The 27,870-nt window shown below is 45.1% G+C and overlaps 3 protein-coding genes and 1 pseudogene across 7 annotated transcripts in view; 2 read left to right on the forward strand and 2 right to left on the reverse strand.

The window, feature by feature from the left end:
• KPNA1 (karyopherin subunit alpha 1) overlaps positions 1-296 on the reverse strand; it is a 54,963-nt gene extending 54,667 nt beyond the window's left edge. Inside the window, exon 1 of one of the 2 annotated variants that reach the window (XM_027681310.1) lies at positions 191-296. The gene's annotated coding sequence lies outside the window, so the exon portion shown is untranslated. The remainder of the gene's footprint in view (positions 1-190) is intronic. The other variant, XM_027681311.1, reaches the window with a different exon arrangement.
• A 1,747-nt stretch (positions 297-2,043) lies between these two features.
• Positions 2,044-19,930, forward strand: FBXO40 (F-box protein 40). Of its 4 annotated transcripts, none has more exons than XM_027681318.1 (4): positions 2,044-2,487; positions 4,447-4,533; positions 11,947-13,845; positions 16,011-19,930. In XM_027681318.1, exons 2-4 carry the CDS (start codon positions 4,525-4,527, stop codon positions 16,206-16,208), a joined length of 2,106 nt encoding a protein of 701 aa, XP_027537119.1. In that variant the 5' UTR covers positions 2,044-2,487; positions 4,447-4,524; the 3' UTR covers positions 16,209-19,930. The 4 variants fall into 4 exon arrangements, 3 of the variants coding, with proteins under 3 accessions (XP_027537119.1, XP_027537118.1, XP_027537120.1); XR_003533851.1 differs by lacking the exon at positions 2,044-2,487 and having other exon boundaries at positions 3,193-4,533; positions 16,011-16,506; positions 17,228-19,930; XM_027681319.1 differs by lacking the exon at positions 2,044-2,487 and adding an exon at positions 3,524-3,636.
• Positions 19,931-22,866: 2,936 nt separating this feature from the next.
• LOC113966640 lies at positions 22,867-24,951 on the forward strand (annotated as a pseudogene).
• Positions 24,952-25,508: 557 nt separating this feature from the next.
• Positions 25,509-27,870, reverse strand: part of VAMP1 (vesicle associated membrane protein 1) — a 32,438-nt gene continuing 30,076 nt past the window's right edge. Inside the window, exon 6 of the transcript XR_003533855.1 lies at positions 25,509-27,792. The gene's annotated coding sequence lies outside the window, so the exon portion shown is untranslated. The remainder of the gene's footprint in view (positions 27,793-27,870) is intronic.

Here is a 27,870-nt window from a genome sequence, read left to right on the forward strand (position 1 = left end):
GGGGGGGCTCCCGCGGCGCGCGGCACCCCCGGCACGGGCCTCCCCCCCCCCCCCCCCCCGGCCCGGGCCGCCCCTCATCCCATCCACGCCCGCTCCCTCCTCCTCGCGGACCCAGCCCCGCGCGCCGCCCGGCCGCCGCCACTCCCGCCCCGCTGGCCCCGCGGTGATGGGGCCCCACCGCCCCCCGTACCTGCCGCCGGCCCCGCCGGCCCCGCGCTGTCTCCTCTCGGGCCCGAGGCGCGCGAGCGCCGCTCCCTCCCCGCCACCCTCCTTCCCTCCCTGCCTGCCCGGCGCTGGCTGGCCGCTGCACTGCGCACGCGCGCGGCGCGCCGCGGCGCCCTCTGGGAGAGGGAGCCCTTCCGGCGAGACCGCCCGACCGGCGGCGCCCTCATGAGGGGCGGTGCGGTCCCCGGGGGAAGACTACGATTCCCGGCATGCAGCGCGCGCCCCCTCTGGCCGGGGGCACCGCTCCCTCCGCGGGCCATGCTGGGGGTTGTAGTTCAGCGGGCGAAGGCGCCGCGCCCGAGAGGGTCTGGGGACGGGGAGGAGGAGCCGCCTCCCTCCCTCCACGCCTGAGGGGCGGTGGTGGCGGCCGACGGGAGGGCGGGTCGCGGGTCCGGGCACGAAGGGGATGGTAGTGGCCGCAGTGGTGCAGCAGCCGCTAAAGGCAGGGAAGTGTTAGGCCGTAACCTGCCGCCCGCTAGCGCCGCCGCCAGGGAGCTTCGGACCGGGAGGCAGTGAAAGTGACAGAGATGCCCCGGGGGCTATTACAGCTCGGAATAACGCAGCGGGCTGATATTTCCGCCGTAGTTAATGCAGGTTCCATAGCCGTGGCCTCGAGGTCACCGCAGAGCGCGTCACTGCGGGTGCGGCGAACAGCGGAGCCATTTCGCGGTGCCACGGGCGGTCCCGCGGCAGCGACAGGCATGGGGGCAGTGACAGGGAGAGACACAGCGGCCGTGGCGGCGACAGACACAGTCGCCGTCGCTGACCGCAGAGACGACACGGAAAGCCATGATAAGCTGCCAGTCAGCCACGGAGTACGATGCCTTAGCCGGATTGTGTGGCACAAGCCGGCCCGCACACCCACAGAGGAGGACAGGATGGCAGGAGGAGGAGCCCAAGCAGCGCCCTGCCGGGCCCATCCCAGGAGCCATCAGCCCACCAAAGGCCCATCTCGAGGGTGGGCAGGTGGAAACCCCAGTTAAGGACTCAGAAGAAGGGACACCTTGTCCAGCCCCCTCCCAGGGGAGCCTCAGCCCCAGAGCACCTTTAGGACTGGGGGTGTCACTGTCTTCAGGGGTGTGGAACACACAACGGGATACAGGGGAAGAACATTTGGGCATTGCACGGGATGCATTAAGGGGTGTTCAGGGCAGAAACGGAAGGGATTTAGGTGACTTGTGGAGAAACAAGCATGGGATATGGGAATAAAAAGGGCCAATGGTGTGTAAATGGTTTGCGATGGTTTGGCCACGCCCTGCGCCTTATCAGTGCAGTCTGTCCCGTCTTCTCACTAAACTTCTTTCACAATTTGCCCTGGGTGAGGGCCTTTCATTACCACACGGTAATGGTGTGGAGGGATCCAGGTGCCAGTAGCTTGGACTTGTGCCCCCGGAGCAGCATTGGGCATGGGCATGCAGGTGAGTGTGAACAGCCACAACTAGCCAGCAAGGGGGCCTGGGAGCCAGGAAAAGGCTGTGAAGCAGGAGACAGCTCCCAGGGCGACCAGAGAAGGCCCATCCAGCTGCCAAAAAGACTGAGAGGCCTGGGGATCCCTGGGGGCAAAACCACCACAGGGAGTTTACTACTGGGAGACCAAGGGTACCAGAGAGATTGGGATCGAGGGGCAACTACTGGGCAGACAACCTGAGCCAAGCTGCTGGAGGGAGAGACGCTGCCCATGTGCGTGTGTATACATATATAAATATACATGAATGCTCACTAGCACACCTCCATCCTGCTCAGCCAAAACGAGGGGGGTGGGGTTTGAGGCTGCTGGCACTGTGTTTGTTTGAGTGCTCTATGTGGCTGGATGCGTAATCTGTGTCCGTGTTTGAGAGGTGTATATGTGTATTTGTGCATGTGCTTACTGGGAAATACAAGCTCAACCAGGCTATTGCATGGGTGCATCGAGCTGCAGAGGCCTCCCCTCTCTCAGGCTACCAGATATCGCCCAATTTTCCCATATCAGTAGATGTGTATATTTGTATATATCATACATATCCATATCATGTACATAGGTATATTTCATAGGGCTTCACGTAGAAGAATGGCATTTCTACACATAGAATTGAGATAAGAGAGATTAAAGCAGATGGGCAACAGCTTTCTCCCAAAGCATTTGCACCAAAAAATAAATAAGTTACACTTTTCTTTCAGAGATTTCATGTTTCTTGCATCCTACCTAAGCATATCTGTACTGCAGCAAGTCTGGCTACAATATTGGTTGGCATTCCTGAGATACCTTGAATCAAATTAGCACAGGTAAGGGTGGCAGCAGAGATCTTCAAGGTCTCCTTGTTTTGATAAAAGCCTGCTTTCAGGTGCAGCTAAGCTAATGCAATGGTGCGCTGCAGGTGCAAGCATGAATTCCTGTTTCCTATCTCTCTGTTCTTCTGCTCCCTTCTCTCTACCAAGCACACATTTTCAGGCATGGAGAACTATGTTCATTCTGCGTGTCTTGTGATACCCTGCCCTAAAAGACCACCACGCATGGTGCCTTTTTGATTAAAGTCATCACCTGCAGGGAAGGATTTGCAAAACTTGTGGGCTTGTGTTAGGTGTGGCTGTGAGGCAGCGTACCAAACAGAGTGAGACAGGTCCAGGCTGTCTGGGTCTGTGTGATCACTGAACAATGCATGGAAGAGCAAAAAGCACCAGTTCAGACTGTCTGAAAACACACAGATCTAAAACCAGGCTGACATCAGGTGCTGGTAAAATTAAGACAGAAGGTAGCTTCATTTCTGACAACAACTTCTGAAGTCCCGAGTATTTTAGTAATCTGGGTTAATTCAAATGGAGGGCATTTACTCCTAAACCAGTAATACAGAACTTTGAGAAGAATTTTACTTCATACAAAAGCTAATCATACCCCCAGCATGTTTTTAAACACAGCCTCTAAAGATGACAACAACATTGAAGGCTAATGAGTGACCCTGAACCGGGGGATGAGGGTGGGAGTGGACAGGGTAAACAGATCAGCAATCACATTGTGATTGGGTGAAATTCGGGTTTAGGCATAATACTACAGGCTCTCATTTTCCACAGTGCAGTGGGATGCCAGAAAATGGTATCACGATAATACAGGCCTTTCTAAAAAAGGCCACAGAGCCAGACTGCTAACCATATTTAGCACTACTAAATTGCGATTGGCACCAGCAAGCCTTGGTTGTCACCCACTGACATTTTGTTCAGCCCTAAAAATGAAAACAGTTGCCTGGACTGTTTCAAACTTTGAGAGTCACTGGGGAATCACAGATAGGGAAAGAGAAAGATAAGGCAAAGTAGCAAGTTCATCAGGACTTAGGATCTCAGAGCCGCCACAGCCAAAAGGGGTTGTTCTGTGTTTCTGAGGTGGTGAAAGGTGGCCACGTATGGCAGCAGGGTCACAAGAGATGTCTGCAGCCAGATGAGGTGAGCACGCACCAGGGAGAAGCAGTGCCTGCCCCATCTGCAGCCCTGAACCTCACTGACACACAGTAGCTGTTTGTCTGTACTCACTATCAGTATGAAATGCTCACCATGAAACTCACCACGAAATGCTTTCATGGGTCCATGCTGGCAGTAAAACACGACTGCTTTCCTTTGCTCCTTTGCTTCCCCAGCTTTGGCCGAGGAAGGGTGACACTGGGAGCTGTACCCTAAGGCTTGCCCTTGGTGGCTGGTGGAACCTTTTCACTGTGCAGTGGAGGGATGAGCTGGGGAGTCTCCTGGGGGTCCCCAGGAGGTGGGCAGACAGATCTGCCTGGCTGCTCAGCTCTGGGACATTCCTGCTCTCTTTTCTGTCCACCCTGTTTGGTGGACAGATTGGAAACCTGCCATTGCTGTCTGCACCACCTGCTGAATCTGGTGACAATGGGAGCTGGGGTGACGATTCCAACAGCAGAAACCACAAACTGGTGTGAGCACCAAGGGGAATTAAGTTGTAAAGGGCAAACCACCATCAGAGAGCAGCAAGGAGCTGATACACGGCTCTGGGAAGGGTTTTAATCTTCTCCTCTCATACAGGGAGCACAGAGTATTATTGTTTCTGCCTCTCATCTTGTCTGTGAAATATCACTCCAGAACTGACAGTGTTAACAAATACAGTGAAAGAGACTGCTCTGTAAGCTGAGCTACATGGTCACATGCACAGGTTTTATTTTTAACATCCCAAAACTACTTCATGTTTCTGCCTGGGCTTGCTCCGTGTCCTTCTGTTCTCTTCTCTTTCTTTGCTTGCAGTTCTCCCTCACCCACCTCACTTCAGCCCAGCTGAGCACAACCAGGAGAGCAAGTGTTTGGTACATACGCAGGGGCTCTATGATCAAGGTAAGGCTTTTTAAATAGAGTTGGAGTTTTTACTGGACAGACCTTATGCAGTGTAATGGTTACTCTATTGAGCTATGAAAATCAAGACATCTTCAAAACAGCCTTAGTAATTAAGATGAAGTAGAATAACCATGAGATGTCTTAAATGACACCCTAAAACAGAGGCAGCTGGTAACTGTGAGCATTTCTGTGACATACTACTCTAAAAAAACCCCCTCCATAATATATTCAGTGAATTAGCTGTAATTTGCAGTACTGTATCCAGGGTTTTAAAAACTAAGATGCCGATTGTAACATGGGAGCTTCAGCAGCAGGTCAGATGATAAATCAAAAATTCAGTCTCTGTAATTTTCAGGAAGCTCTGAAGAGAAGTAAGACAAGGAGATACAATAAGGGTCAGGGGAAAGACAAGAGCAATCTTGTGGCAAAAATGCTCAGACTTGAAATCTAATGAGTTTTGTAGACTCAGACTGCAAACTTTATGTTGGCAATCCAGACTGAATGAATGGTGAAGTTAGAATTACAAGGGTTACAGGTACTACTGTACCATTTAGTCTTGTGGCTGCTTAACAATTTTTATTCATGAATCTCTTCTCTTTTGTGTTTTTTTTTATGACTTAGACCTTAACCAATAGCTCTGAAATTCTCTAAACTGAGCACCTGCCTTGGGCTGCCTTATGTTTTGCTTAAAGCCATTCATTAGATTATCTCAGTAAGTTTTCAGAAAAGTATGTTAATGAGATTGTTACTGGAGTGTAAAATAGAACCTGAGCCAAAGGAGAAAAACTCATGGTTTGGACCATTCCTTTTTTTCCCTCAAACTGCAACTGAACTGGAACTTACTGTTTTAAAGCACTTGCTGAACTCAAACCAAGACCAAACTGACTTCCCAGTTACTGATGCAAAGTAAGAGTTTGCTTGACTCATGTGTCTACCAAGGACAGCACAGGGCCCCCTCCCATGCCCAAGGAGCAGCAGAGTGGCTCCATGTCACAGCTTCCCATCCTGTCTGTCTCCCACATGACTCCCCAACATGCCCAGCACAAGATGCTGATTCTGGGCTACCCTGCACCATGCCACCAGCTCTGGGGACCACTTCAGCACCTGAAATTTTTGGGTGGGTTTGTCTTAGCTGAGCTATGGCTACATTGCACCAAGTAAGGAGGAGCACAAAATATTGCTGATCCAGGTCTCATAGTGGGAAGTGCAGGGTGAGTTTTCCACCAGCAGTGCCCTGTGTTATCTGTGCCTCACTATTCCAAACTCTCCCCTGTTTTTCCTGTACCAGTGCTGGTGCATTTCACCAAACAGAAATTGCACAAGCAAGTTTTGGTGCCACTTTACTGCCTGTGTGCAGCACAGATTTTCCAGGTGGGGAGGAGGCCTGATGGTGTAACAGCTTGTCTTGAGCTCCATGGTCCTGCATGTCAGGTTTAGGAAGCTGAAGAGCAGGTGATGTGTTGCTGTGAGAACCTGAGTTGCGAGTGTACTCTGGAAGAAAAGCAAGGAACATGGATTGAAGTCTTTGCCCAACTGATGGACTATACTGTGGATGTACTCCATCCCTGAAATTTTAAAGCTTTTTTTCAGTAAAAAGCAATTCCAACTTGTTCAGTAAGTCTGAACTAATGGCTATTGCCATGAAACACCACAGCCTCAGCCAGATGATCCCCAGCTAAAAAATAGAGGGAGTATCTCCATAATTGTCACAGCTTCATTCTTCCACCTTTAGGTTTATCTAACAGGTCAGTTGTCTCCTGGAAAACCTTTTCCCTCCTCACGTCTTATACTGAGGATTTGAGATTCAGCAGGATTGCCCTGGAATCAAAGTGCTTCTGTAAAATCCATGTGAACTTTTTCAAGGTCACCTCAAAACTAGGGCTTGCTCATGCTTGCTAGAAGGTTATTAACGTTATTGATCACAATTTCATCTATACCTTTTATTCTCTCTTTCCACCTACCCTGAGCTGTACCATATTCACTGCCTGACTCATTTAAATCTTGGCTGGCAACATATATGTGCAAGATCAGTCCAAATGGCAACTGCAGAGCAGGTGTGCCCGTACAGTGACCTGCTATGCCTAATGCCAAGGCGGTCACCCAGGCTGTCCCTGCTGTTGGTGTTGAGGGGTAGGGTTTGACTTACTTAGGGGTCACTGTGATTCCAGGTGGTGGCATGCTTGGATTTGCTTTTTATTTTGTATCAAAGAACAGGACTTAAGAGGACTTAGGCTCCTGTACAAATGCAGTACAGTATGGTTTCCAATGGGCAGTGCAGTTGGTTAGACCATGGTGCTGATAACACCAAAGTTGTGGGTTTGATCCCCATATGGGCCATGACTTAAGAGTTGGAGTCAATGATCCTTGTGAGTCCCTTCCAACTCAGAATATTCTGTGAAATCATAGTGTTTTCCTCCTCAGCTCTAAAAAATAAAAGTATCTCTTTAGCAAAGGAGACCCAAGTCTGATTTCTTGCCCAGGTTGTTAAGAAGTAATGATTGAGGAAGAATGGTGCATGAAAGGAAAAGAAAATGTCTAGTTTAAGGAGACTTAGATGGTGTCCTAGAAAATGTAATTCTGCAGCAGGCTCTCCCAGGGTTTTTGTGCAGGATGCATGCAACTGCAAGTGAAACATCAGAACCTGAACATCTCCATGATTGGCATGTATAGTTACTTATTTATATAAAATATTATGTTTAGTGCTAGTTATTTTCATATTTCTATTCTTTATTTGTGTATCTGCCAAATAGAAGCAACAGTATCTTTCAACCTTAAGGGCACCTCTAGTACTGAAAAGATAAATTCTTTATTGATTGTGAACCCTCTCAGACCTAAGATATTAAATATACTGAAAAACTCTGTAAGAAAATTAATAACTCCGTTATTAATTAATTATTTACCTGGAGATTTCAATATTATAAAAATGAGATAAACATGATATACTCGGTAACAAGGATTAAAATAAATAGAGAACATCACCTATCTGCCTATACATTCAATAAAAGGATTCACATTCCTTCTGTTGTAACATTATATGTAACTTTACCATTGTTGTTTCCAGCATTTGGATGCAAATTTTCCTGAGATTTTTTAAGAGCTCATTATCCTGTTGTAAAATTTAGCAAGATTGTTTTAAGTTTGTTCACAATTTCATCTCAGAGGCACTCATTAGGTTCATTATCTGGGTTTTCTGAGTGGCCCTTTTTCATGTTTCTTCAAAATGGGAGGTATCCCTTGATTCTGTGCAAAGAGCTCAGGTACGATGTATGACCTTAGTATGTTCAAATGATCAGTCACATATAGCACATACCAAATAAGAAAACACTTGTATTATTTTGGCTAACTGACTGCAACTGAATTAAATGTATATTTCCTGAAAATAAATCGTAATTGGTTTATAAACTGTAAGTTATTGTCACTGAACAGATCTACTCCAGACACAAACATAGCTGCAGTTAAAATAGCAGCTGTATATTTTTAAGCCTTACTTGATTTGCTGTCTTGACAGTCTAAAAATAAAAATTTACCGAAGTGGACAGACTGCGGACTGTAATTTGCATCCTTTCTTGCACAGTAGCTTGAACATGATTGAAGTTAGCATTTCTGGTTTGCTATTTTTTTCCTAACCCAGATCTTACAAAATTTTGCAAGTTGCAGAGAAACAAGAAGTGTACATCTTTAGAGAAATGTTTCATCACCTTACATATCTGTGTGTCACCTGCCTCTGGATGTTATGTATCAACCTTACTGAGGAAAAGTTTGTAAACATTCTGCTGAGGGTTCTGAAAGTTGTAGTTTGTGTGTTGACACTAATACCATCAACTAAACCACAGAGCTAACTAGATCATCAATTAAAATACAAAGCTCCTGATTACCGGCATGTCAGAATAGAAGCAGCATTCAAACCCTGATAAATATCAGGAAAAAATTCTCTGTCCCTTCTTCTTGTCCTCTAGCTTCACAGATTTAACAATGAGAAGAGAGACATAGACATATTTTGTCTGAAAAGAACAGCATACGCAAGTTAGAGATGAGGTAAACTCAACTAAAAAAATACCTGAATAATGGTGAAGACTGACTCTGCATCTGAATGCTCTGATATGGTCACTTCTCATAAACAAAGCATGTATTTTCTTTCTCTACATGTGATTCAGATGAGGTTTGTTTCAGCATACAGCAATGTGAAAGCAGGCTCCTCTCCAGAAACTTTGCAATCAGTCCTTTCTGTGTTTTGGAGAACAATAAGGCCTGTGCCTTTGATGTAGTTTTATTTATCAGTTATTTCTCCTCAAGAGTTACTTTTGCAGTGGAAAGTATTGTTCACACAATACATTCATGTTTTTATTGCGGTGTAATGTAGCTAGCCTTTCTCTGACCTTATGCAAGTCATGGCTGGGACTATTTTTAGAGATTATATTTGCAGCAAAATGCTACAAGAATGAGAGCAGCAAGGATGCTGCCAATACTAAATAAATCTATCTGTATCTCCTGCTTCTCTGAGCCACATAAATGTAGGTGTAACAAACAGCCTAAATCAGGACAGATGCCACCCTGAACCACATGTATTTAAGGACTGGATGTGGCTGAGGCCACCCTGGCCTGCACTCTGGTGTCACCCCTGTGCAGAAGCCAGTGCTTCCCAAGACAGGGCAGGGATGTTATAATGGGCAGTTACAAAATATTATTTTCTGCATCACTGTCTGGAGCTCTTTCCATGCACAGGTGAAGGTACCTGAGCCTTATACTTCAGAGTGTAAGTCTCTGAGTAAAGGGACCACCAAGGGTGTGTTCCTTTATCCTGCAGGGCCAAGAGGGAATGGGGTTGATTCACTGGGAGCTGTAAGCAGGCATTGATCAGCACTGGAAATGGCAAAAGATGGAACAAAGTTTTGTTGAGCAATTAATACACGTCAAATTCAAACACAAGTGTGTGGTCTTTAGTGCTGGATCCCAGGAGCATTGCTTTTACCAGACATCTTTCCTTCTCCAGTGTTGTTCATGACTTCCATTACCAGGGTGTGAAAGTGTGAAAGACAGCGAGTTGAGACAGTACCTTCAAGAAAGAGGGGGAGCAGCTTCACGTAGCATCTCTCCTCCTTAAGCCTGAGCCCATCTCCTCTGCAGCACAGCTCTCCTAAGGGCTAGGTCACTTAAGCCTGGGCTTGCAAAAGCACTCACATCTAGGTAAACACTACTGTGTTCTCTTTAATCTTAGCTAAAAAGAACCCGAAATCTTAATTATTTTGCTACAAATGTCTGTTTTTTCTCAGACCCAAACGAGAGTCTATTTGGCCTATGGTAGTTCCTACTGCATAGAGGATGTGCTGGGAAGACTTGTCAAAAATCTTTTTACCATTTTCACAAAGAAAGAAAAGCATTCTGTGTCCTGTTTGAAAACAGAACTCCAGTTCCTCCTTATAATTAGCTTTTCCACTTCCACAAAGACTCACAGTGGGCTGAATCAAGCTGGAATGCAGCCCTTACAGCAAGGAGCAGGAGGTTAGAAGTCGGGAGTTTGCTGCTTGCAGCTGCTCTTCTTTGGGCCAAGTTACTAACATCCAGTTGAAGATATCCAAGGAAGTAGCTCTAAGCAGTGACTGAGCAGCCTCTAGTTCTGTAATCCAACAACTTAGTGAGAGGGGAAAGGACCCCCTAAACAACATCTCTTACAGACATTGTTGAAGAAAACTTCAGGGCTGGGTGGACCTCTGGTTTGACCCAGAATTTCATTTCTTATGTTCTTGAATTTTGTACAACAGGAGGCATGCCTCATGATAACCACCATCTCCATTCACTTACTGTTGGACTGTGCTGGACTGTTGGACTGGTTTTCCATTTGTAGGAAGGATTAATGGCTATTATCTGGAATTATTGCAAGAGTAGATGGACCTCAGGAAAAGGTTTTTAAGGGGAGGAGAGAAAAAAATTATATATACTTAAAGCCACATTATTATGGAAGTGTGAGAACAGAAATTCAGTCTTCCTTAAGACAACATTTAATTAATGCATATAAATAATATATATAATATATATTAATTTTATAATAAACTCGTTTAAATTTCTGAAACATTTGGTTTGGCACATCAATTTGTTCTTTTAATCCAGTCTGTTGGTTGCAAATTTTAAATTCATGGAGCTGCCTGGTGGCAGCTGAATTTATGAAACAGAGACTAGTATTGTTTATTCTTGTTCCCTGGGACCTCTTTTTCTGTTTTCTGGCCCCTTGTGGTGTCACTAACACCCTCATAAAATGGATCTAAAATGTGATCAGCTTAGGGTCACCTATTAAGTTCCAGGCGGTGTTTGACACTGACTTGTCAGAAGTACATAAGGTGAACTAGAGAAAGCAGTGCAGTGGTGACCAGTTTTTATATGATCATGATCTAAAACAAATCCCAAAGGGAGAAAAATGGATTCTTTCTCAAAGAGACACCATGTGAAAGACATGAGCAGGCTGGCCTCCCCTGCACTGTCATATGAAGGGAAACGCCCCGTTGAGATTAGACCTCTGTCACTCCCCATTTGTCCTACCTGCACAGGGTGGTGTGGAGGGGAGCATGGAATAAACCATACCTGCCATCTTCTCCTTCCTCCTATCAGCATTCACTGGTGGCAGCAAAGGGAAGAAAGGCGAAAGGCAGTTTGTAAAAAAAAAAAAAAAGAAAATGGATTTATTGGAGTGAGTATAACCTTGCAACAAGCCTCCATTACACTCCAGAGCTTCACTCCAAAACTCACACCAAGGCATCACTTTATTCCAGGTTTTGAGTAAAGTAGAAGTAGCAAATAACCTGCTTGAAGGAAAGTTCCCTGCAACCTCTGTTCCACAACATGCAGGCATCATCAAGGGGTATAAGGGTAAATCAGGAAAGCAGAGTAAAGAAGCCCAGGCAAATTAGCCTTTACCCAGGCAGTTTTCCGCACTGGGAACTGGTATACTGAAAATAATTCTCACTCTCAACCTTGCTGGTGTAAAGCAAAGGGAGGTTCATTTGTGCAACATTCATGTTTTTATGGGAGAGAGGAAAAAGGAATGACATTTTTCCTACTCAGTGTTGAGGAAGTGGAATGCTCCTTCACTGTGCCTCTGGCAATCTTGATTTCAGCAGCTTGGTTTAGAAAGACCCAGTGTAAATACTGGGATAGAAAACCACTCGCTCCCAAACCCTCGCTGCTTGGGCTAACAAGTAAGGACCTTATCTATATCTGTGCTGCTACCAGGCCACGCTGTACTGTGGGGATCAGAGCCGATATGTGACTGTACAGAGCTGGCAGTCATTTGCTCACAGCCTTATTCCTGCTAAGAGTGCATGTAAGCACCTAATGTGTAGAAACCAAGGACAAACACAGAGGGTCTGTGGCCATCTTTGCTCTTTCAGGCAATAACTCTTGTCTTGTCTTTGCTACACACAGAACCGGGCCCAGAAAGCTCCCCCTGGGCAGCACAGACACTGTGAGAGATGTTTCAGCCGGCACTGCCGCGCGCCAGTTGAGATCTCCGTCTCCTGCATGGTGATCAGCTGCCGCCTTCACTGCGGGGCCACCTTCCACATGTGTAAGGAGGAGGAGCACCAGTTGCTCTGTCCCTTAGAGCAGGTCTCCTGCCTCAACTCAGCCTATGGCTGCCCTTTTTCCATGGCCCGCTTTAAGCTGGGGAAGCACCTCCAGGTCTGTCCAGCCAGTGTTGTCTGCTGCTCGATGGAGTGGAATCGCTGGCCAAATGTGGATTCAGACACCACCCTCCACAAGAATATTATGAAGGAGACCTTAAATGAAGAGTGTCTGGACACAGCCTTGGCACTCAGAGACCAGAAGGTTCTTTTCAGGACTTTGAAAATAGCCGAATTGTTTCCAGAGTGGAGGAGAAAGGATGAAGTGGAAGAACTTTTGGACGAAGCCACGGGTGGTGAAGCAGGTGCTGTGGGGGGAGTTGCCTGTGGTTCCCAAGAGGGCAAAGACCAGTTGCCAGAGCTCAGCCAACGTGAGCGTGAAGATCTGGCAAAGGACAAAGAGGGAATGGACCTGGGAAGTTACAAAACCTGGGAGAACATTTTCAGCAAAGAGCTCCTGGCTTGCCAGGTTGTGGGCTCAGCAGCCAGCACAGGGCAAAAGACAGAGGAAGCTTCCAAGAAGAAAGCACCAGCCTCTCATGCTGCCAGCTCCACAGAGAAGGCAAAGGAAGGACCTGACGGTGCAGAAGAGGCAAAGGACCAAAAGCCTGAACAAGTAACACCGAGTAGAGAACTGAAAGGAATGGCTCCCTGGCAAGACGGGGTCCTGGAGAGGCTGAAGAAGGAAGTTGGTGTAGGTGATTACAACATGTATTTGGTACATCATGGTGGAATGCTCATCCGCTTTGGCCAGATGGCTGCTTGCACTCCCAAAGAAAAAGACTTTGTCTATGGGAACTTGGAAGCCCAGGAGGTGAAGACTGTCTACACCTTCAAAGTGCCAGTTAGTTACTGTGGCAAAAGAGCACGACTAGGAGATGCACTGGGCCATAAGATGCCAACTTCAGATAAGTCAGTGGATACCTCAGAACTGGGAATAAACGTAGAAGAACTACCTAAGACAAATATAGTTGAAGCCACACTGCTGTGTGCTCTGGAAAAAGAGCTGAAAGGCCATGAGATCTCTGAAGCAAGGGGTATCGATGGACTCTTTGTGGATTTTGCAACACAGACATATAGCTTTTCTTTGGAGCCCTTCTCCTCCAATGCTGTTCTAGCAGATGTTCTGGATGAAAAAAGCCCACAAGAACTCCACATGGAGCTCTACACTGATTGTGTAACCAGAAGACATAACAAAAGCAGTTCAGCTTTCACATTCACTTGCAGTCATTTCTTCAGGAGAGATGAGTTCCCATCCCACTTCAAGAATGTGCACTCTGATATCCAGTCATGTCTGGATGGATGGTTCCAGCATCGCTGCCCACTGGCCTACCTGGGATGTCCTTTTGTTCAAAATCACTTCCGCCCTGATGGACTTAAGGCCAAGGTTATATACAGCAAGCCTCTCAAGACATTTGCTATTAAGCCAGAGGTGGACACCCTTCTTGCTGAACCAGGAAAGTGCAATTTCACAGTGGATCGTCGAGGAAGAAGTAAGGACTTGCTGAGCAGTCTCCCAGTGGAAGTGCTCAAGTACATTGCGGGATTTCTGGACAGCTTCAGTTTATCTCAACTATCACAAGTGTCAGTGCTCATGAGGGACATCTGTGCCACTCTTCTTCAAGAGAGGGGAATGGTCCTGCTGGTCTGGGAGAAAAAAAGATATTCCCATGGTGGTACTTCGTGGAGAGCTCGCAAAAAGGCAAGTGACTGTGACACTGGGAAAAAGAGACAAGTGTTCTCATCAGATAAACATAACAATAGCAAGAAAAGCTGCAGATAAGCATGCAGATGTGGGGAAGGTTCATGAGGTTGTGAATTTGCACAAGGGTTTGTTGTCAGGGGCAGGGCTGGAAAGTGTAGCACATCTAGCAAAGGCAGGAAGGTGTAACTAGATATCTTCTGACTGGCAGAAAGTCCCCACCCAAGCTTGTCTTGAGTAATCCACTTGCATGTGCACTATTTTTAGGCACTGGGAACTAAGAATTCCTGATATTTAAGCATTACCCATGGATTTTTGAAGAACTTGATGTTCATACGTTTTTTTGTTCTTTACAAGCCAATCTAGGGTATGTCAAAATGCTTTAGAATGCCAAAAAGGTAAAGAACAAGGAGAGATGGCTGTGAAAGGTGCTCAGGCATTCACATCAAACCCCAAGGACTTTCATGATTAGTTGTTCATAGGATTACCATGAGTGAGGGAGCAGCATAACTATAGGAAACCACCTTTTGCAAAGCTGGTCTCCCACTGTTTGTACTGGAAAATTGCTACCCTTATTGGCTGTTTAGGTTGTTTTGGAAGAAATACATAAACACAACTCATTCTAAGTCCTAGTTGAACATTAGTTATTACGGGGGGTTTTTTCTAACTGATAGCCTTGCAGCTGTTCTAACATCAAATCGTATAGTGATAGAAACATTTAAGTTGGAAAAGACCTCTGAGATCATTGAGTCCAGCCATTAACCTAACACTGTCAAGTCCACCATGACATAAAACTGTTTGAAAGAGTAGCATTACACACTTCAGCCTGACCAAAGAGGAAAGACAGAGATCTAGGAATAAGAATTTAGAGATCCAGGAGAGACTCCCAGAAATTATCTAAGGACCTGGCTTTCAAGCAGAGCCCCATAGATCTCTAATTCTTGATTCTTATCAAATGGAAGCGTAGCAGTTCATGACTTCTTATTAAGATAAAGTACTCTCTTTTAAGAGAAAACATGAAGCATGGTGAGTTCAAAAATCTGTGTAACAAAGTATTGGTGGCTGCAAGTTGAATTAGCCCAATCCAAACCAGGAATTAGCCACTGAAATAATTTACTGGAGGATGTGGCTTCCTTCAGTAAAAGGAAGACATTCTAGCCACCCAATCATAGAGCAAGTAACTTCAGTTATTGTAGTGCAATTTCAAACCAGCAGCATTGAATTTAAGGACTCTCTAACCCTTTTCATGTTAGCTCTCTGTACTGACCCCATAGGAATCTTGTTTCCATTGTTTTCCAATGTTTCTGCTTGAAAACATTGTTTTTAATTCCAAATTTCTTGACTACTGTGTATCATAGCTATTATTACTTAGAACTAGGGCAGGGTCAGGCAATCTTCAGCATGGCACATCCACATATTATCCTTCTTCCTGAGGAATAAACATTTTTATGGAGAAGAAATCTTTAAAAATTAATTTGATTTAATGGTATACAGCAAATGTTAAAGTCACTTAATCATGGTCGTATCACTACATGCAAGTATATCACTAAGTGGTGCATGGTATCACTGCAAACAAGAAGTTCAAACAAGTTGAACTGCACATTTCTGTTTTCTACAAGTTTGTATGTCCTCTAGTAATAACTTTAACCTTCTATTTCCCAGAGTTTTCTAGAGTGGGGTGAATAATAACAGTGTTGTAATGGTAATTGCTTTGTAGTTGCCAATAGGTGCTTTGGAAGGTCTTTATATTGTCAGGTTTCTTTGAGACACATATCACATAAGCATGCTGTGGTCATTTTGCTTTATAAACATCTTGGATCACACCACACATGTGATGGAGTTTTCTGCAGGGGTGCAGTGGTCAGGTATCCTTGATTTCCTCATGCTCTGCACTGGATTGACACCATGAAAATCATGGTGCCAGTGACTTCCCCATTAAAAATGGCAGGTGATGACTAAAGCAGAAAAACCAGCAACTATGAGATACATAACAACACAGACCCCGGGTTTGTTTATGCCAGACCTGCACAATCAGATGTTCACTAGCCTGTCCAGTATGAGTAGTGCACACCCACTGTGAGCATGTATAGATAATTAAAATCTGCTTCTGTTTTTACCACCATTCCCATTTTCTCTCACCAATTTCTTTCCCTTTCCCATATTAGATCTGGCAGTTCAGCAGCCTCTTCTCCAGAGTTCACAAATGGCAGCGCAGTGATGTCATGTGCATGTCAGAACACCTGAAGAATTGTCCCTTCTACCAAGTGGAGCACAGGACGGACCCCGTGCTGCTGACGGGCATGTCTGAATCTCGAGAACAAACTCGAAAGACTTTGGTTTCTACTTTCAAGCACAGAGTCTGAACAACCTGCTTGCCCTCTGCCATGCTCCCTTCAGGCATCTTCAGATAAAGATTTGGGAATTCAGGTGTAAAGACTGTTGCTTCCAACTTTCCTTTGGATGTACAAAACTTTCGTCTCCCTAGCTGTGTTTGAAACATCCTGCTTTTTTTTTTCTGCATTAATTTAATTGTTGAAATGTCATCCACTGCTCACTAACATCACATGCTTTCTGTTTATGTTTCTGTTCCTTGCTTAATACAGCATCTTGAAGAAAGCAATAGGGATCTTGTTTGAAAACAGCATCTTTGCAACCTTGAAGGTAGGCTGCTGCTCCTGTACCGTGTGCCTGAGAGAAGCAAGAGCAGTTAATGTACTTGGCTTGACTAGGTCTGGAACACCTTGTTTCCATCTGTAAAGCCAAGCTCTAGGAGCACAGATAGATCCCCTTCTGCCTGGCAGACCTAGGGACTGGTAACCTGTTCTGAGGCATGGGCAAAAGAAAAGGACATGCCAAAATTAAGGGAATTTGTTAGAACTCCAGTGAAAACTGAGGAATTTGCGGTTTTGCAGTTGTAAGTTGCAAATTCTAATTGTAAGCAACTGTAAACCATATGTCAAAGAAATACTATTCTTTTCCATAAAAGAAGAGACATTCAGCAACCCATTCAGTAACATTACAGATAATGCTCGCTTTACAGAGCAGAAGAGTGGTTAAGATTTGGTTTATTTTTTAATAAATACACTAACTTAAAAACAGAATGGGCTTGTTGAAGCAACAAATGAGAGAAAGCAGGCATGTTACCAGCGGTGTCTGTCTCATTACACTATTTAAACCCATTTCAGTGGCACTAGAGGGAAATGCCATAGGTGTGGTGGTGGGTGGGATTCCTCTGAAATGGCCATGAACTTTTTCAACAGCTTACAACAGCTTAGAGCCACTGCACAGCCACAGCGGTGCTGACTCACACCCCCTTCTTCTGGTTCATAGCCAGAAGTGCGAGTTCAGGACATGAGATCTGACTTTCATCTTACTGTCTCAGGCAGAAGAACCTCTCTGGGAGCTGGGATATCTGCTGGCTTGGACCACTGCTCTCCTCACCTGGGCTGGCCAAGTGAAAACTGGCTCAGGTGGATGGGCACACACCACGCTTGCCATCCCTGGTCTTGGTGCATCTGGGATGAGTCAGCTATGCAAGAAGGAGCCCTCTCTTACCCGCAGAGGTTGCTGATGAACCTGAGCTGAGTGCTTGGTAATCAAAGGCATGAATTGCATGGTGACTGAAACCATGCTGAGTGCAGCTAGTCCTTGTCTACACTTACAGCTTAAGTAGTCCCTGTGAGATTTTTAACCATAGGAGGATGTTTTTCTTCTCCAGACACATGCACTCAGGGGCATATTGTCTGAATTGTGGGGACAGTGGATTGGTCCCAGGAGCAGAAGTAGCAGCAGTTCCTTTTTTTTTTTTTTAATGTTACTCTGTATTCTGACACTAGAGATCCCTTCTGGAAAGTCTCATAAAGCTTTACATGTGAGTGAGTGTCAGTATTTGTGCCACGTACTTGAAAATGAAGCCAAGATTAAGATAATGGATAATTTGGGGAGGAGAAGAAAAAATAATAGGGTCTCAAGAGTAAGTCAGTGTTCAAGGTTGTATAAGAGACCATGAAAAATTTCAGTCTATGAGCAATCTCTCACATGATCAGCCACTTGGATGCTGTAAACTGGTGTGGCTGCCTGTGGCTGCCCTGATATTGTGGTTTATGTTAGGTATGAATTGGGCTCTTTTTACCTTTACTGTCAGTGTCATAAGCACTGCTTCAATTCCACTCCTGACCACCTTCTGTGAGTTCCAGAGGGTTTTGTTCTTGTACCTCCCTGCTCCTGGAGATGGCATGACTTCAGTTCCAACTTTATTACCACCGATCCTGCTTCTTCCCTATGCAGGAGGTGCCCAAGTCAGACTACAAGGAGGACACAACCTTTGCAAATATGATGGTTCAGGGAGGAATTCAGAGATAGGAATGTCATGACCTCTATCTCTTGGGGTCAGCCAGGGTGTACGTAGAACATCTAGGAGACTGGATCATTTTCCTTCTGGTACTGCTATAGGGTACACTGGAGTGACAGAGGATGTTAATCCACACAGAAAGAGACATATTTTTCCCCCTGAATATATAGGTATACTTCTGTAAACTATAAATTTGGCTAACTAACCTTTAGCACATCAAGTGAAAGCTGAAAATCCACAATCATCTTCAGGTTATTCTGGTTAACCTGACCCTGGAATAGGCAAAGCTGTACAAAAAAGCAGAGATCACCCTTATACTGCTGTGTACCCCCCGGCCAATGTCAGCTTCTCACTTCATCTTGCATTTATCACTAGTGGAGAGCTGTGGGCTGGTGTCGGATGCAGTTTTATTAATCTGAGGGTGCATGCAAAGCTAGCTCAGCGTTGATGGTCCTATCCATTGGCAGAGTCAGCAGAAGCTTTAGGAGCTGCAAGGAAATTAATTTGCCTGCCCTGTTTACCTTGGTGAGCACAATGCTGGCTTATTTAAAAGGTAAGATGCTTCAGTTTGGGTTCAGCAAGTCCTTAGCTCCTAGTTTAACTTTGTAATTTGGCCAATAAAACTCTTCCTGAATTTCAGCTTGAGGAATTTGATTAAGAGAAACAGAGCATTTAGTGTTTTTCAAAATAGGTCTATTGCTGTGGAGGGATCTGAACTGGGAAATGGGATCCAAGTCCACCAGAGCATATAAGCTGCTTTTGGTCCAGACCCCACATTCTGGATCTTCATGACTTTGATCTTGCTTGTGCTGTTCACAAGTCTTGTGAAGGGCAAGAGCAATACTCTGCACACTCCAGGCTGACATGTTTTGCAGCACTTTCTCTCACTGGAAGAATGGGAAGTGAAACGATGGTGCCATGGAAATCAGAAATGTCAGAGTAGAGCAAAACCAGTCATGACAACAGAGGACAGGAAACAGAAAAGGTAATGAGTTTAGATAGAGGAGACCTGCCTGATTGTAGGTGTTATGAGAAGAGCCAAGCAGAGACAGGTAAAAGGGCACAGGAATGAAGGGAAGTGGGATATGGAGACGTGATGGAGCTGCAAATTATTTAGGAGGAAACAGTGCAATTCAACAGACACTAGGAGGATAAGAGTGATGTTTAGGAGAGCAGAGACATAAGGGGAATGGAGATTTTATATTTTATTTTATTTTGTTTGGTTTCTACTGACAAGATATTTGGATGAGCCTCGTGAACTCAGTGAAATGCAGATTGTGTTTTGAATTGTAATTTATACAGTGGACCTCACTCTGTGGCGCAGCCTCTGTTCTAGGTTAGAGTATTCAGCCAGCAGATCACTGAAACATGAGCTGAGAGGCCTCAGTAAAATCACAGAGTTACCAATGCTGATATTGCTGTATGCTGCCAAAACAAGTGATTTCCTGGATAAACACTTCTCCTTAAGAAAGGGTCTGGAAATTCCCAGTCAGTGCTATACAGTAATATAAGGCAGATGATAATTTTTAAGGGGTGAAAGAGCAGGTCACCTACTGACATGCATCCTAAGTCTGGTTTGAAGGAAGAATTTTTTTACTGGCTTCCAACACCCAAAACTGAGTGAGCACAGATAAGGTGAAGTTTAAGCAGTGCCTATTATTTTGCAAAACTCTGTAACTCCTTGTTGCTTTCTTAAGAATAAAAATTATTATGGTTAAAAAAAAAACATTAAAATTCAAGTCTTAGCTTGTTTTCTTAGTTTCATCACATTAATGTATGCTTTACCTTTAAATCATATATGGTAGTTCCTGTACCCTCATATTCACTACTCTCCTTTCCTCTGATCCACTCTTTACTATCATTTTCCTGGCTGAAGACTATTATTTATATTTATTTAATTTTGACAAATATTTTTAGTTTTGACCCCATCTTCTTTGCAGTCACTTTCTCCTTCCTGGTACAGTTACTTAGATGAAAAACTTTCTTTTCTTTTAAAAATCCATATTCCAGATTGATGTTACATTATATCTACAAACATTTGAAGAAAAGTTTTCTCCTTACCCTTCACTTTTGTGGCTGTTTATCCACATAGCTACAGAGGGATTTTTGCTTCTTTACTTAGGGGGCACATTCCAGAAACACTGTGCATTCCTCTCAAAAATTCTGGGCATCTTTCACATACAGTTTCCTTACCGCTGCAGTCCATGCTAAAGAGTCTTAATTCCTTAGGGTTTAATTTCTTTTGAAACAAAACATGCATATGCAGTGCAGGCCTATTCTTATTTAGCTTCCTACTGAATTTATATGTAAGGAAATTATGATCACACACTCCAAATTTATTTTTGATGACCACCTGCTCTATGACTTAATTGCTATTTACAACTAACAAATCTTTTGTAGGTTCAGTGATGGTTTTGTGAAGGAATTTGTCATGTCATGTTGAGAATCATAGGCCTAAGGCCCATTATGATCATGAGAAATTATCATAATGTTCATAACTCTGAAGTTAGTTTCTCCATGGCAGCATAGTTCTTACTGGGGTTTATCTCTTTTAATATTAGCTCTCTCCCTACATATCCAGGTATGAACTTGAGCAGTTCATGGCTGACACTGAGCTGCACCAGAGAAAAGCCTCTTTTAAGTTTCTGAGTTTTATCTAGACAAGCTGTAATATCATTCATGTGAGACTGATGCACTATTTTTATTTTCCTTTCTACCACTCGTGAACAGCAGAATTTTTAATACCAGTGATGACTGTTATTCACCATGATAGCTAATTTACACTGCATATTATTTCCTACTAGTATCTGGAAGGTAGTTACAAAAACAATGGAGCCAAAGTTTTCTCAATAGTAGTAGGTGATATAACAAGGGGCAATGGCAACAAGTTAAAGTTTGGTAGGTTCAGGTTGAACTTTAGGAATTACTTTTTTACCAGAAGAGTAGAAAAGCAGCACTGGAACAGGTCCTCAGAAAGGTGGTAGTATCTCCACCCTTGGAGGGTTTCCAGACTTGGTTAGACAAAATCATGGTGACCTGATTGAGCCAGAGGCTGAATCAGAGATCTCTGGAGGTCTGCTCCCACCATGACTTCTCTGATTCCACAACATCACCTGAGATTCCCTGTAGTATACAGCCATCTACCACTCTGGCCTCACCTGCTGAACTAGACTGTCCTTTGGCTGCCAGTATTGTCTGCTGCTGCTTTTCTCATCACAATGAGTATATTCTTTCCCCTTGTTGTCTAGGCCTCTGCTCATTGATGCCTCCTTATCTGTCATCACATAGTCATTTAACTGGTTTTCATCTCCCTGAGTAGGAAAACAGATGCACAGCCCTCTCCCAGCAGCTGTAGCACCATTGAATGGCTCTCTTGAACATAACACCTACATGGTAAAGCTATAGTTACTAGCTAGCTTGGTAAGCTGCACAACTTTTCACCAGAGCTGTTCCTCATAGCCAAACTGATCCAGCATACAATGGATTGCAGCTCTGGAGACTGCAAGAGTCCCAGCTTTAGTAGGCATCTGGCAAGATTTGATTACAGAGAACTACCAAGAGTGGCTTACAGCCCTCTTGGTAAAAAAAGTCCATCACAACTGCTGTGTCAGAGCCTCTCTGCAAGCAGCAAACCACAACTCGTTTCACAGCCACAGCACGGGCTGCAGACCTGCCCCAGCCCTCAGCACACACAGCTAATGGGCAAACCTGCTGCTGAAATGCAGTTTGGGCTCTACTGGAGCAGGTAGATAAACAAATCAGAGAAAGGAGCCTTCCCTGCATTTGCCTGGGGTGAAGGAGTTGCACAGACGCTTGCTCTCTGCTTCATTGGCTGACATGAGTATGTGGGTGCCTTCTGAGAGCATGGATAATGCTAGATGAAGGGCCAGGGGAACAGAGATGAGTGCATCTCAGACTGAAGGGGAAGGCAAGGACTCACAGGGTGTGCTCTTAGGTGTGTGATCTTACCCTGGAGTGGCAGCAGGAGAGCTAGTCAGAGCAGCTGGCCATGTCTGACAGCTCAGGACTCCTGAGCATAACTTCTGCAGGAAGAATTAATATTCCTTGTGAGGCTTTTCCAAGAAGGACTGACCTGGTGAGTGAGGATAGGACTGGGATGCAAGGGGTAAGTCTGTATCAAGAACCCGTGTCTGGCCAGCACAAGCTGGATGTCAAGAGGTTGTACTGGGAGAGCTGTGGCTGGGTGTTATCGTGGTTTCCTGCGGGTGTGTATGCATGATTTTAGCTGGCCACAGCAAGGGTGAGTTGTGTTACTGTGAGGAGAGGAAACAGACCAGCAGAGAAGCAGCCATCTTCTCTCCGTGTGTTTGAAAGACAGGGAAAAGGCAGTAGTTAAAATACCATCAGAGCTCATCCATTCCCTTTATTGCAGCTAGGTTTTTTCCCCTGTGATGTTTTTTCCTGCAAAGCCAGGGCTGAATTGGCAATTGGTGGCGGCACCACACACCTGCTGGGCTGAAGGGGAGCTGGCTCATTACACTGCAGAGTTCTTTCCAGCTGAAGAAGGTTTTTGGGGGTGGGGGGGGCTGGGAGGGGAAAGAAAGAAACCAGCTTCAACCTCCAAGTCTTTCACAAAGATAAAGTATTCTAAAAAGCAAGTAGGCAGAAAGGTGGCTGCTTCCAGAGGCTGCTCGGTGGGGCCAGAGGAGATGAGCTCACATGCAGAAGTGCGGTGGGAAAGGCTGATAAAATATTGACTTAAAGAAGGACCCAGCAAAAGCTGCCCAGTCACAGGCTGGGGAGGGACGCTCCTCAACCCCAGCTGGTTGTGCCCCACTTCCCTTATGCCTCCAGGCTCCCGTGCTTGGTACAGAAAGAGTGAACGGGTTTAAGTGTTGGGGTTTTTTCCCCTTCAGCTTTGCCAGAGTGAAAGTGAAACTGCTGCCAGCCCCACCAGCCAGGCCAGGGCTTCTCCCGCACCCACAACCCCTTCAGTGAAGGTTGCCCTGTGAAAACAAGGGTCTTCCTAAAAGTGAATGTTGCTTCCAGAGGAGAGTGGTGCAGGGTGAGAAGGATCCATTGCCGGTATCCATCCCACATACAGAGTCCCTGATGCACGTGGACTGTGATGGGGGGAGGTGAACTCTGAGATCCCTACACTCAGCTTCCAGCGAGCTAGTGAGGGGCCCTGCTGTACCTCCTGGTTCATGGTCACTCTGTGGCTCTCCAGTGGGATCAGCATCACCCTGCTGCTTAGAGGACCCCACTGTGGAAGTTGGGACAAGAAGAGGATTCCTATGAGTAAGGAGGGAACATTGCTGGCTACCAGGTGGCCAAAAATCCACGTGGTTGTGGTATCACTTAGACTACAAGAAGTGAGCATGGGAGATGAGGGATGTACAGCAGTTTGGTGTCCACCCTGCTGCACCAGGCTCAGCACATCATCCAGCTGCATATGGCCAGGGAGGAATGGAAGTGCCTGGGGGCAACAGGAGTCCCATGTCCGCAGGCACTGAAATTTTGCCCTGCACCCTATCCCATCGCTCCCAACATTCAACTGTCAGAGGCAGCTCACTTTCTCTCCCTTGTGGACAGACTTTTGTACTCTGTTATCAATAGATCAATTCTCTGTTTATCTCCTCCAGAGCCTCCAAGAGTTCATGTCATTCCAGCAGTGTTGTCATTTGAGAGATATGTAATGACTATTCTGACCTGCAACAATGCAAAAATTCCTCTCTCAAATGCATGTTTCTCCAGCCACTGGCAAAGCTGAGATGGCACCTACAGTGTCACCTCCTACCTCAGCATCAGCTCAGCCCCAGCACAGACACCAGCCACCTACAGCTGCCTTTTTTCACACTTGGCCCTGGCAGAGCCCATCTCTGTGAGTGCCCATCTTAAGGCACCAGGTAGGTGCCAGGGGAAAAGGGGCAAGTTCTTCATCCTGCCTAGACCTCCTCACATCTCATCTACCCACCACAGGGATCAAAACCTCTCCCTGGTTCCCCATGCTTTCTTTCCGGTGTCCTCTCATACCCATTCTCTCTGTCCTCCTCTTCCCCTTTCCCTTTCACTTCTTCAGCTTTTATTTCACTTCCTGAAGTTTTGAGGGAGCAAATATCTCATTTCCTTCAGGGGAAAAGAGATTTCATGACTGAAAGTGGAGCAACAGAAGTCTATAGCAAGTGGGCTGGACCCCACTGAAGAGGCACAAGAAAACAGCCATGCCCAAGGAGTTAGACACTCAGCTGGACTCAATATTCTGTTCAAGCCTGATGCTACTAGAGAAATATAGCCAAAAATGCTTCCCCTATTGGAGCCGTTGGGGTTCTCACTCTCCTTGCTGATAGGAGATTGCTCCTGTGCCTCCTCCTGACACAGCAGGGAAAAGCAAGCCATACTTGCAGTTTAACGAGTTATGACACATCAGTCCAGCCAGTATAACTGGCCCTGGGTCTGTGTGGCTTTGGCTCACTTGTGTCACGTTACATCTGTGTACCTGACAAGAGCATGCACGCAGTTGCTAGGGAAGTTTAACTGTGACAACTCGCTGGTTGTTCAGCTGCTCCAGCCAACCCAACATCACTGGACCTCCTCTTCCTCTGCAGAGCAAAGGAGATTGCAAGGATAGGTGAGGGGTTTAATTGCTACCATCACCTTCATCATTGTCATCTTCATTGTGCTCAGGAAAAGAGCAGGTGAGAGTTTAAAATCCTGAGCCACATCCCTCGCGGATGAGATGCAGAAAGGAGCATCTTCCTCTCCTCTGCACCTCCGCTTAGGAGGGATGGAGGGCAGGACATCCTAGGATCCTGCAGGGAGAGGGAGGGAGTGTATGAGCTGGAGACTCATTTCTGGTGAAAGGCAACACAAGGTGATGTTTTGCATTGTTTTGGTCTTCCTGCATCTTACTTTGTTGTTTTTTTCCTTTCTCCTTTTCAGCTAAACCAAAATCTTAGCAAATTCTAAGGGCTTCAAAACAAAGGAAACCTTTGTGTCACTCACCTTTGTTTCCTGTCCCTTGACACATCCTTCTCAGGAAAGCCAGCCCTGTCCAAATATTAATAGAGTCCTTGGTTGGTATGGGAGGGGTAGGGCTGCCCCTGGTGGAGGATCTGAGTGACCATTCGGGGTGGACTCACAGGGAAACACAACTTCATCCAGGGAGGGCAACATGAACAGCCTCAACTCTGACATTTTTAGAAATGCCTCTTCCCTGGTTTCAGAGAAAATTAAATTGTATATAGGTGAGTGTTTGTATGACTGCATATATGCATGTGTGTATACAGGTACATGTATGTATGTGTACATGTTGGAAGTAGATATACAACATGTATGTGGGTGTGTATCTGTAGCTATATATAAGTACATTTGGTTAATGCCTACAAGGCAGGTGTTTAAGTAAGATATTTATGTGTATAAGCATTTTATGTGTGAAGTTGGGCATATAAGTAGGCAAAATTGGTATTTCAAAATGGTGAATCCTCAGGTGGGGGAAGTTATGGGCAAATCAAGCAATCAGAGAAATATGACTCTCCAGGAGAAAGCTACAATAAAAATTTTAATAGATATTTCACTGCTAGAAGTTTACAAAATGGAGAAGATCTGTGGTTCTGTAGTTGTGAAAAGAACAGACATGATTAAATGTACCTTTCCTGCCTAACGGGGAATTTAAAGGTTAACACTTCAAAATTCCCTGTATAAAATCAACAGGGGAAAAAAAAAGCAGAAGGAAGGGGTGGATGCAAAGGAGGTATATGGCACACAATAAAAGTGAGAATTTATGAAGCATACAAGGTGATAAGGAGTGTTCAAAACAATCTGGAAAAACTGGGTTGCTGCAAGTCCTAACGGCACTTGGAAGCAGTTTTTTTCAAAACATTCTGAAAACTAAAAAATACTAGTAACAGCTTAGGCTCTTACTGGGTGGATATGGGTAAAACTGTTGATAATGAAGATTTTTGGTGAAGGCTTTTTGATGCAGAGAAAGTACTTGTTTGTATACAGAAAGAAACGGATTTGTGTATTTCTACTACATAAGGATAGTAAACAACTTCCTCATCTGTTTGCAAACTAAGGAAAGTTTTAACAGCATCTATTAAGCATAAATATTTTCAGATCAGGAGCCAGGAAAATTTGCATCTCAGAATCATAGAAAATTTGGCTGAGAAGGCACTTGGCCCAATGGATTTAGGTATTTAAAAATCCTGGCATACTAGAGAAATCCCAAGATTCCCAACTTCTCCCATACTTGAAAAGTTCCCAATCTTGGAAGACTATGTGGTGCCACTGCTCAGAGAGAGAAAGTTATATGACACCTGACTGTTAGATGGTTCTGTAGTAATAATCATAGGTAAGAGAGCATGAAGTTATTACAAGTCAGCTAACAGATGTTTAAACAATTAAAATAATATGAACAACTTAGTATTCAAAAAAAAAGAAACCATTGTGGGAAACAAACCTGACTTTATTCTTTGACAAAATAATACATTTGGTTCATGAAAGCACTGGTGCAGATTAAACAAACCAAGAAATTTGTAAATTCTAAGGAAGAAATTAATAGTGTGTGAATAGACCGTAATTTGCATTATATGGATTAATTGCTAGCTAACAGACAAAAATACATGGTCCAAAAAAAGCAGCAATCACTGCAGACAATGTGTGCCTCTCTGCAACAACTGTGCTGTTTAGTATTTGCAGCAGGAGATACAACTGTAAAAAATATTGTTGATAAAATTTGCAAATGGCAAGGTCAGCAGCTAAAGAAGAGGGAATCCTTCAGATGAGCACAAGCCACCTGAACAGATGAAGGTACTCAAACAAGAGCAGATGCTCAGTAATGTTAGTGGAGTCTCCTCAGGTCCTGGACCACCATGCTGCCTCAATGCTGTCAATCCATGAATCCATTTGAGTTGTCTGACCTGTGGGAACACCTAAGAGCAACTACGGGCAGAGTGTAACTGCTGGTGGAAGCAGTTTTTGCTTGTATCTTTTCCTCTTCATTTTTGATGCATTACCAATAAATTTTTAGTTCCAATGGTTGCCTTCTGTCTGTGCACCTCCCACACCACTCTGTGGAGTCAAGCCTACTGCAGGGCTCCAGGGCCAGTGAACAGGTTGGCTGAGCCCACAGAGAGGGGGGAACCACCCAGGATTCAGGAAGGGGAGTTCCAAGGGACCCTTGGTGTCAATACCAGTCCCCTTGCTCCCAGAGGCTGCTATTCTGGGTCAGGACTCACGGAAGCTTTTTTGACTGCCTGCTGGATTTGGACACACCCAGATAACAGGTGGGTATGTGACAGCTGGCTCCCATGCAGCCAGCAAGGAAGGACAAGCTGACAAGAGCAGGAACCTCATTGGCAACCACTGGAGAAGTCACGGTCCCCTGTGACTGACGATGCGAAATTGGAAGCCCAGCAAAGCCTGGAGCTGCAACACCCACTGACTGAGCAGCCACCCACGGGGTTTTTTATTATATTGAAAGCCTGGAGATGGTCCAGAGCAAAAGGACAGGACCAATTAGTAAGATCAAAAAACACCTCACAGTGGGCACTCTGAGGCATTACTCTGGTCTCATTAAACCAGTGTCTCTCAATTGCCCCACAGAAAATACAGAGTACTGGTGGCACCGTCACCTGCAGAGAAAGGCACAATGAGAATCAACAGCTGCAAGTCATGTTTAGGCACATTCAGAGTAGAATAATAATAATAGT

This window comes from Neopelma chrysocephalum, unplaced genomic scaffold (assembly GCF_003984885.1).
Source record: "Neopelma chrysocephalum unplaced genomic scaffold, ASM398488v2 Primary Assembly neopelma1_60, whole genome shotgun sequence".
NCBI classification, from domain to species: Eukaryota; Metazoa; Chordata; class Aves; order Passeriformes; family Pipridae; genus Neopelma; species Neopelma chrysocephalum.

Bases quoted from the DNA above. Each gene is read 5' to 3' on its own strand.
- FBXO40 (XM_027681317.1), top strand. From the start codon at position 4,342: ATGGTCACATGCACAGGTTTTATTTTTAACATCCCAAAACTACTTCAT. The intron at 4,534-11,946 runs GTAAGGCTTTTT...TGCTACACACAG, and splicing joins GCAGGGGCTCTATGATCAAG to AACCGGGCCCAGAAAGCTCC. The intron at 13,846-16,010 runs GCAAGTGACTGT...TTCCCATATTAG, and splicing joins CGTGGAGAGCTCGCAAAAAG to ATCTGGCAGTTCAGCAGCCT.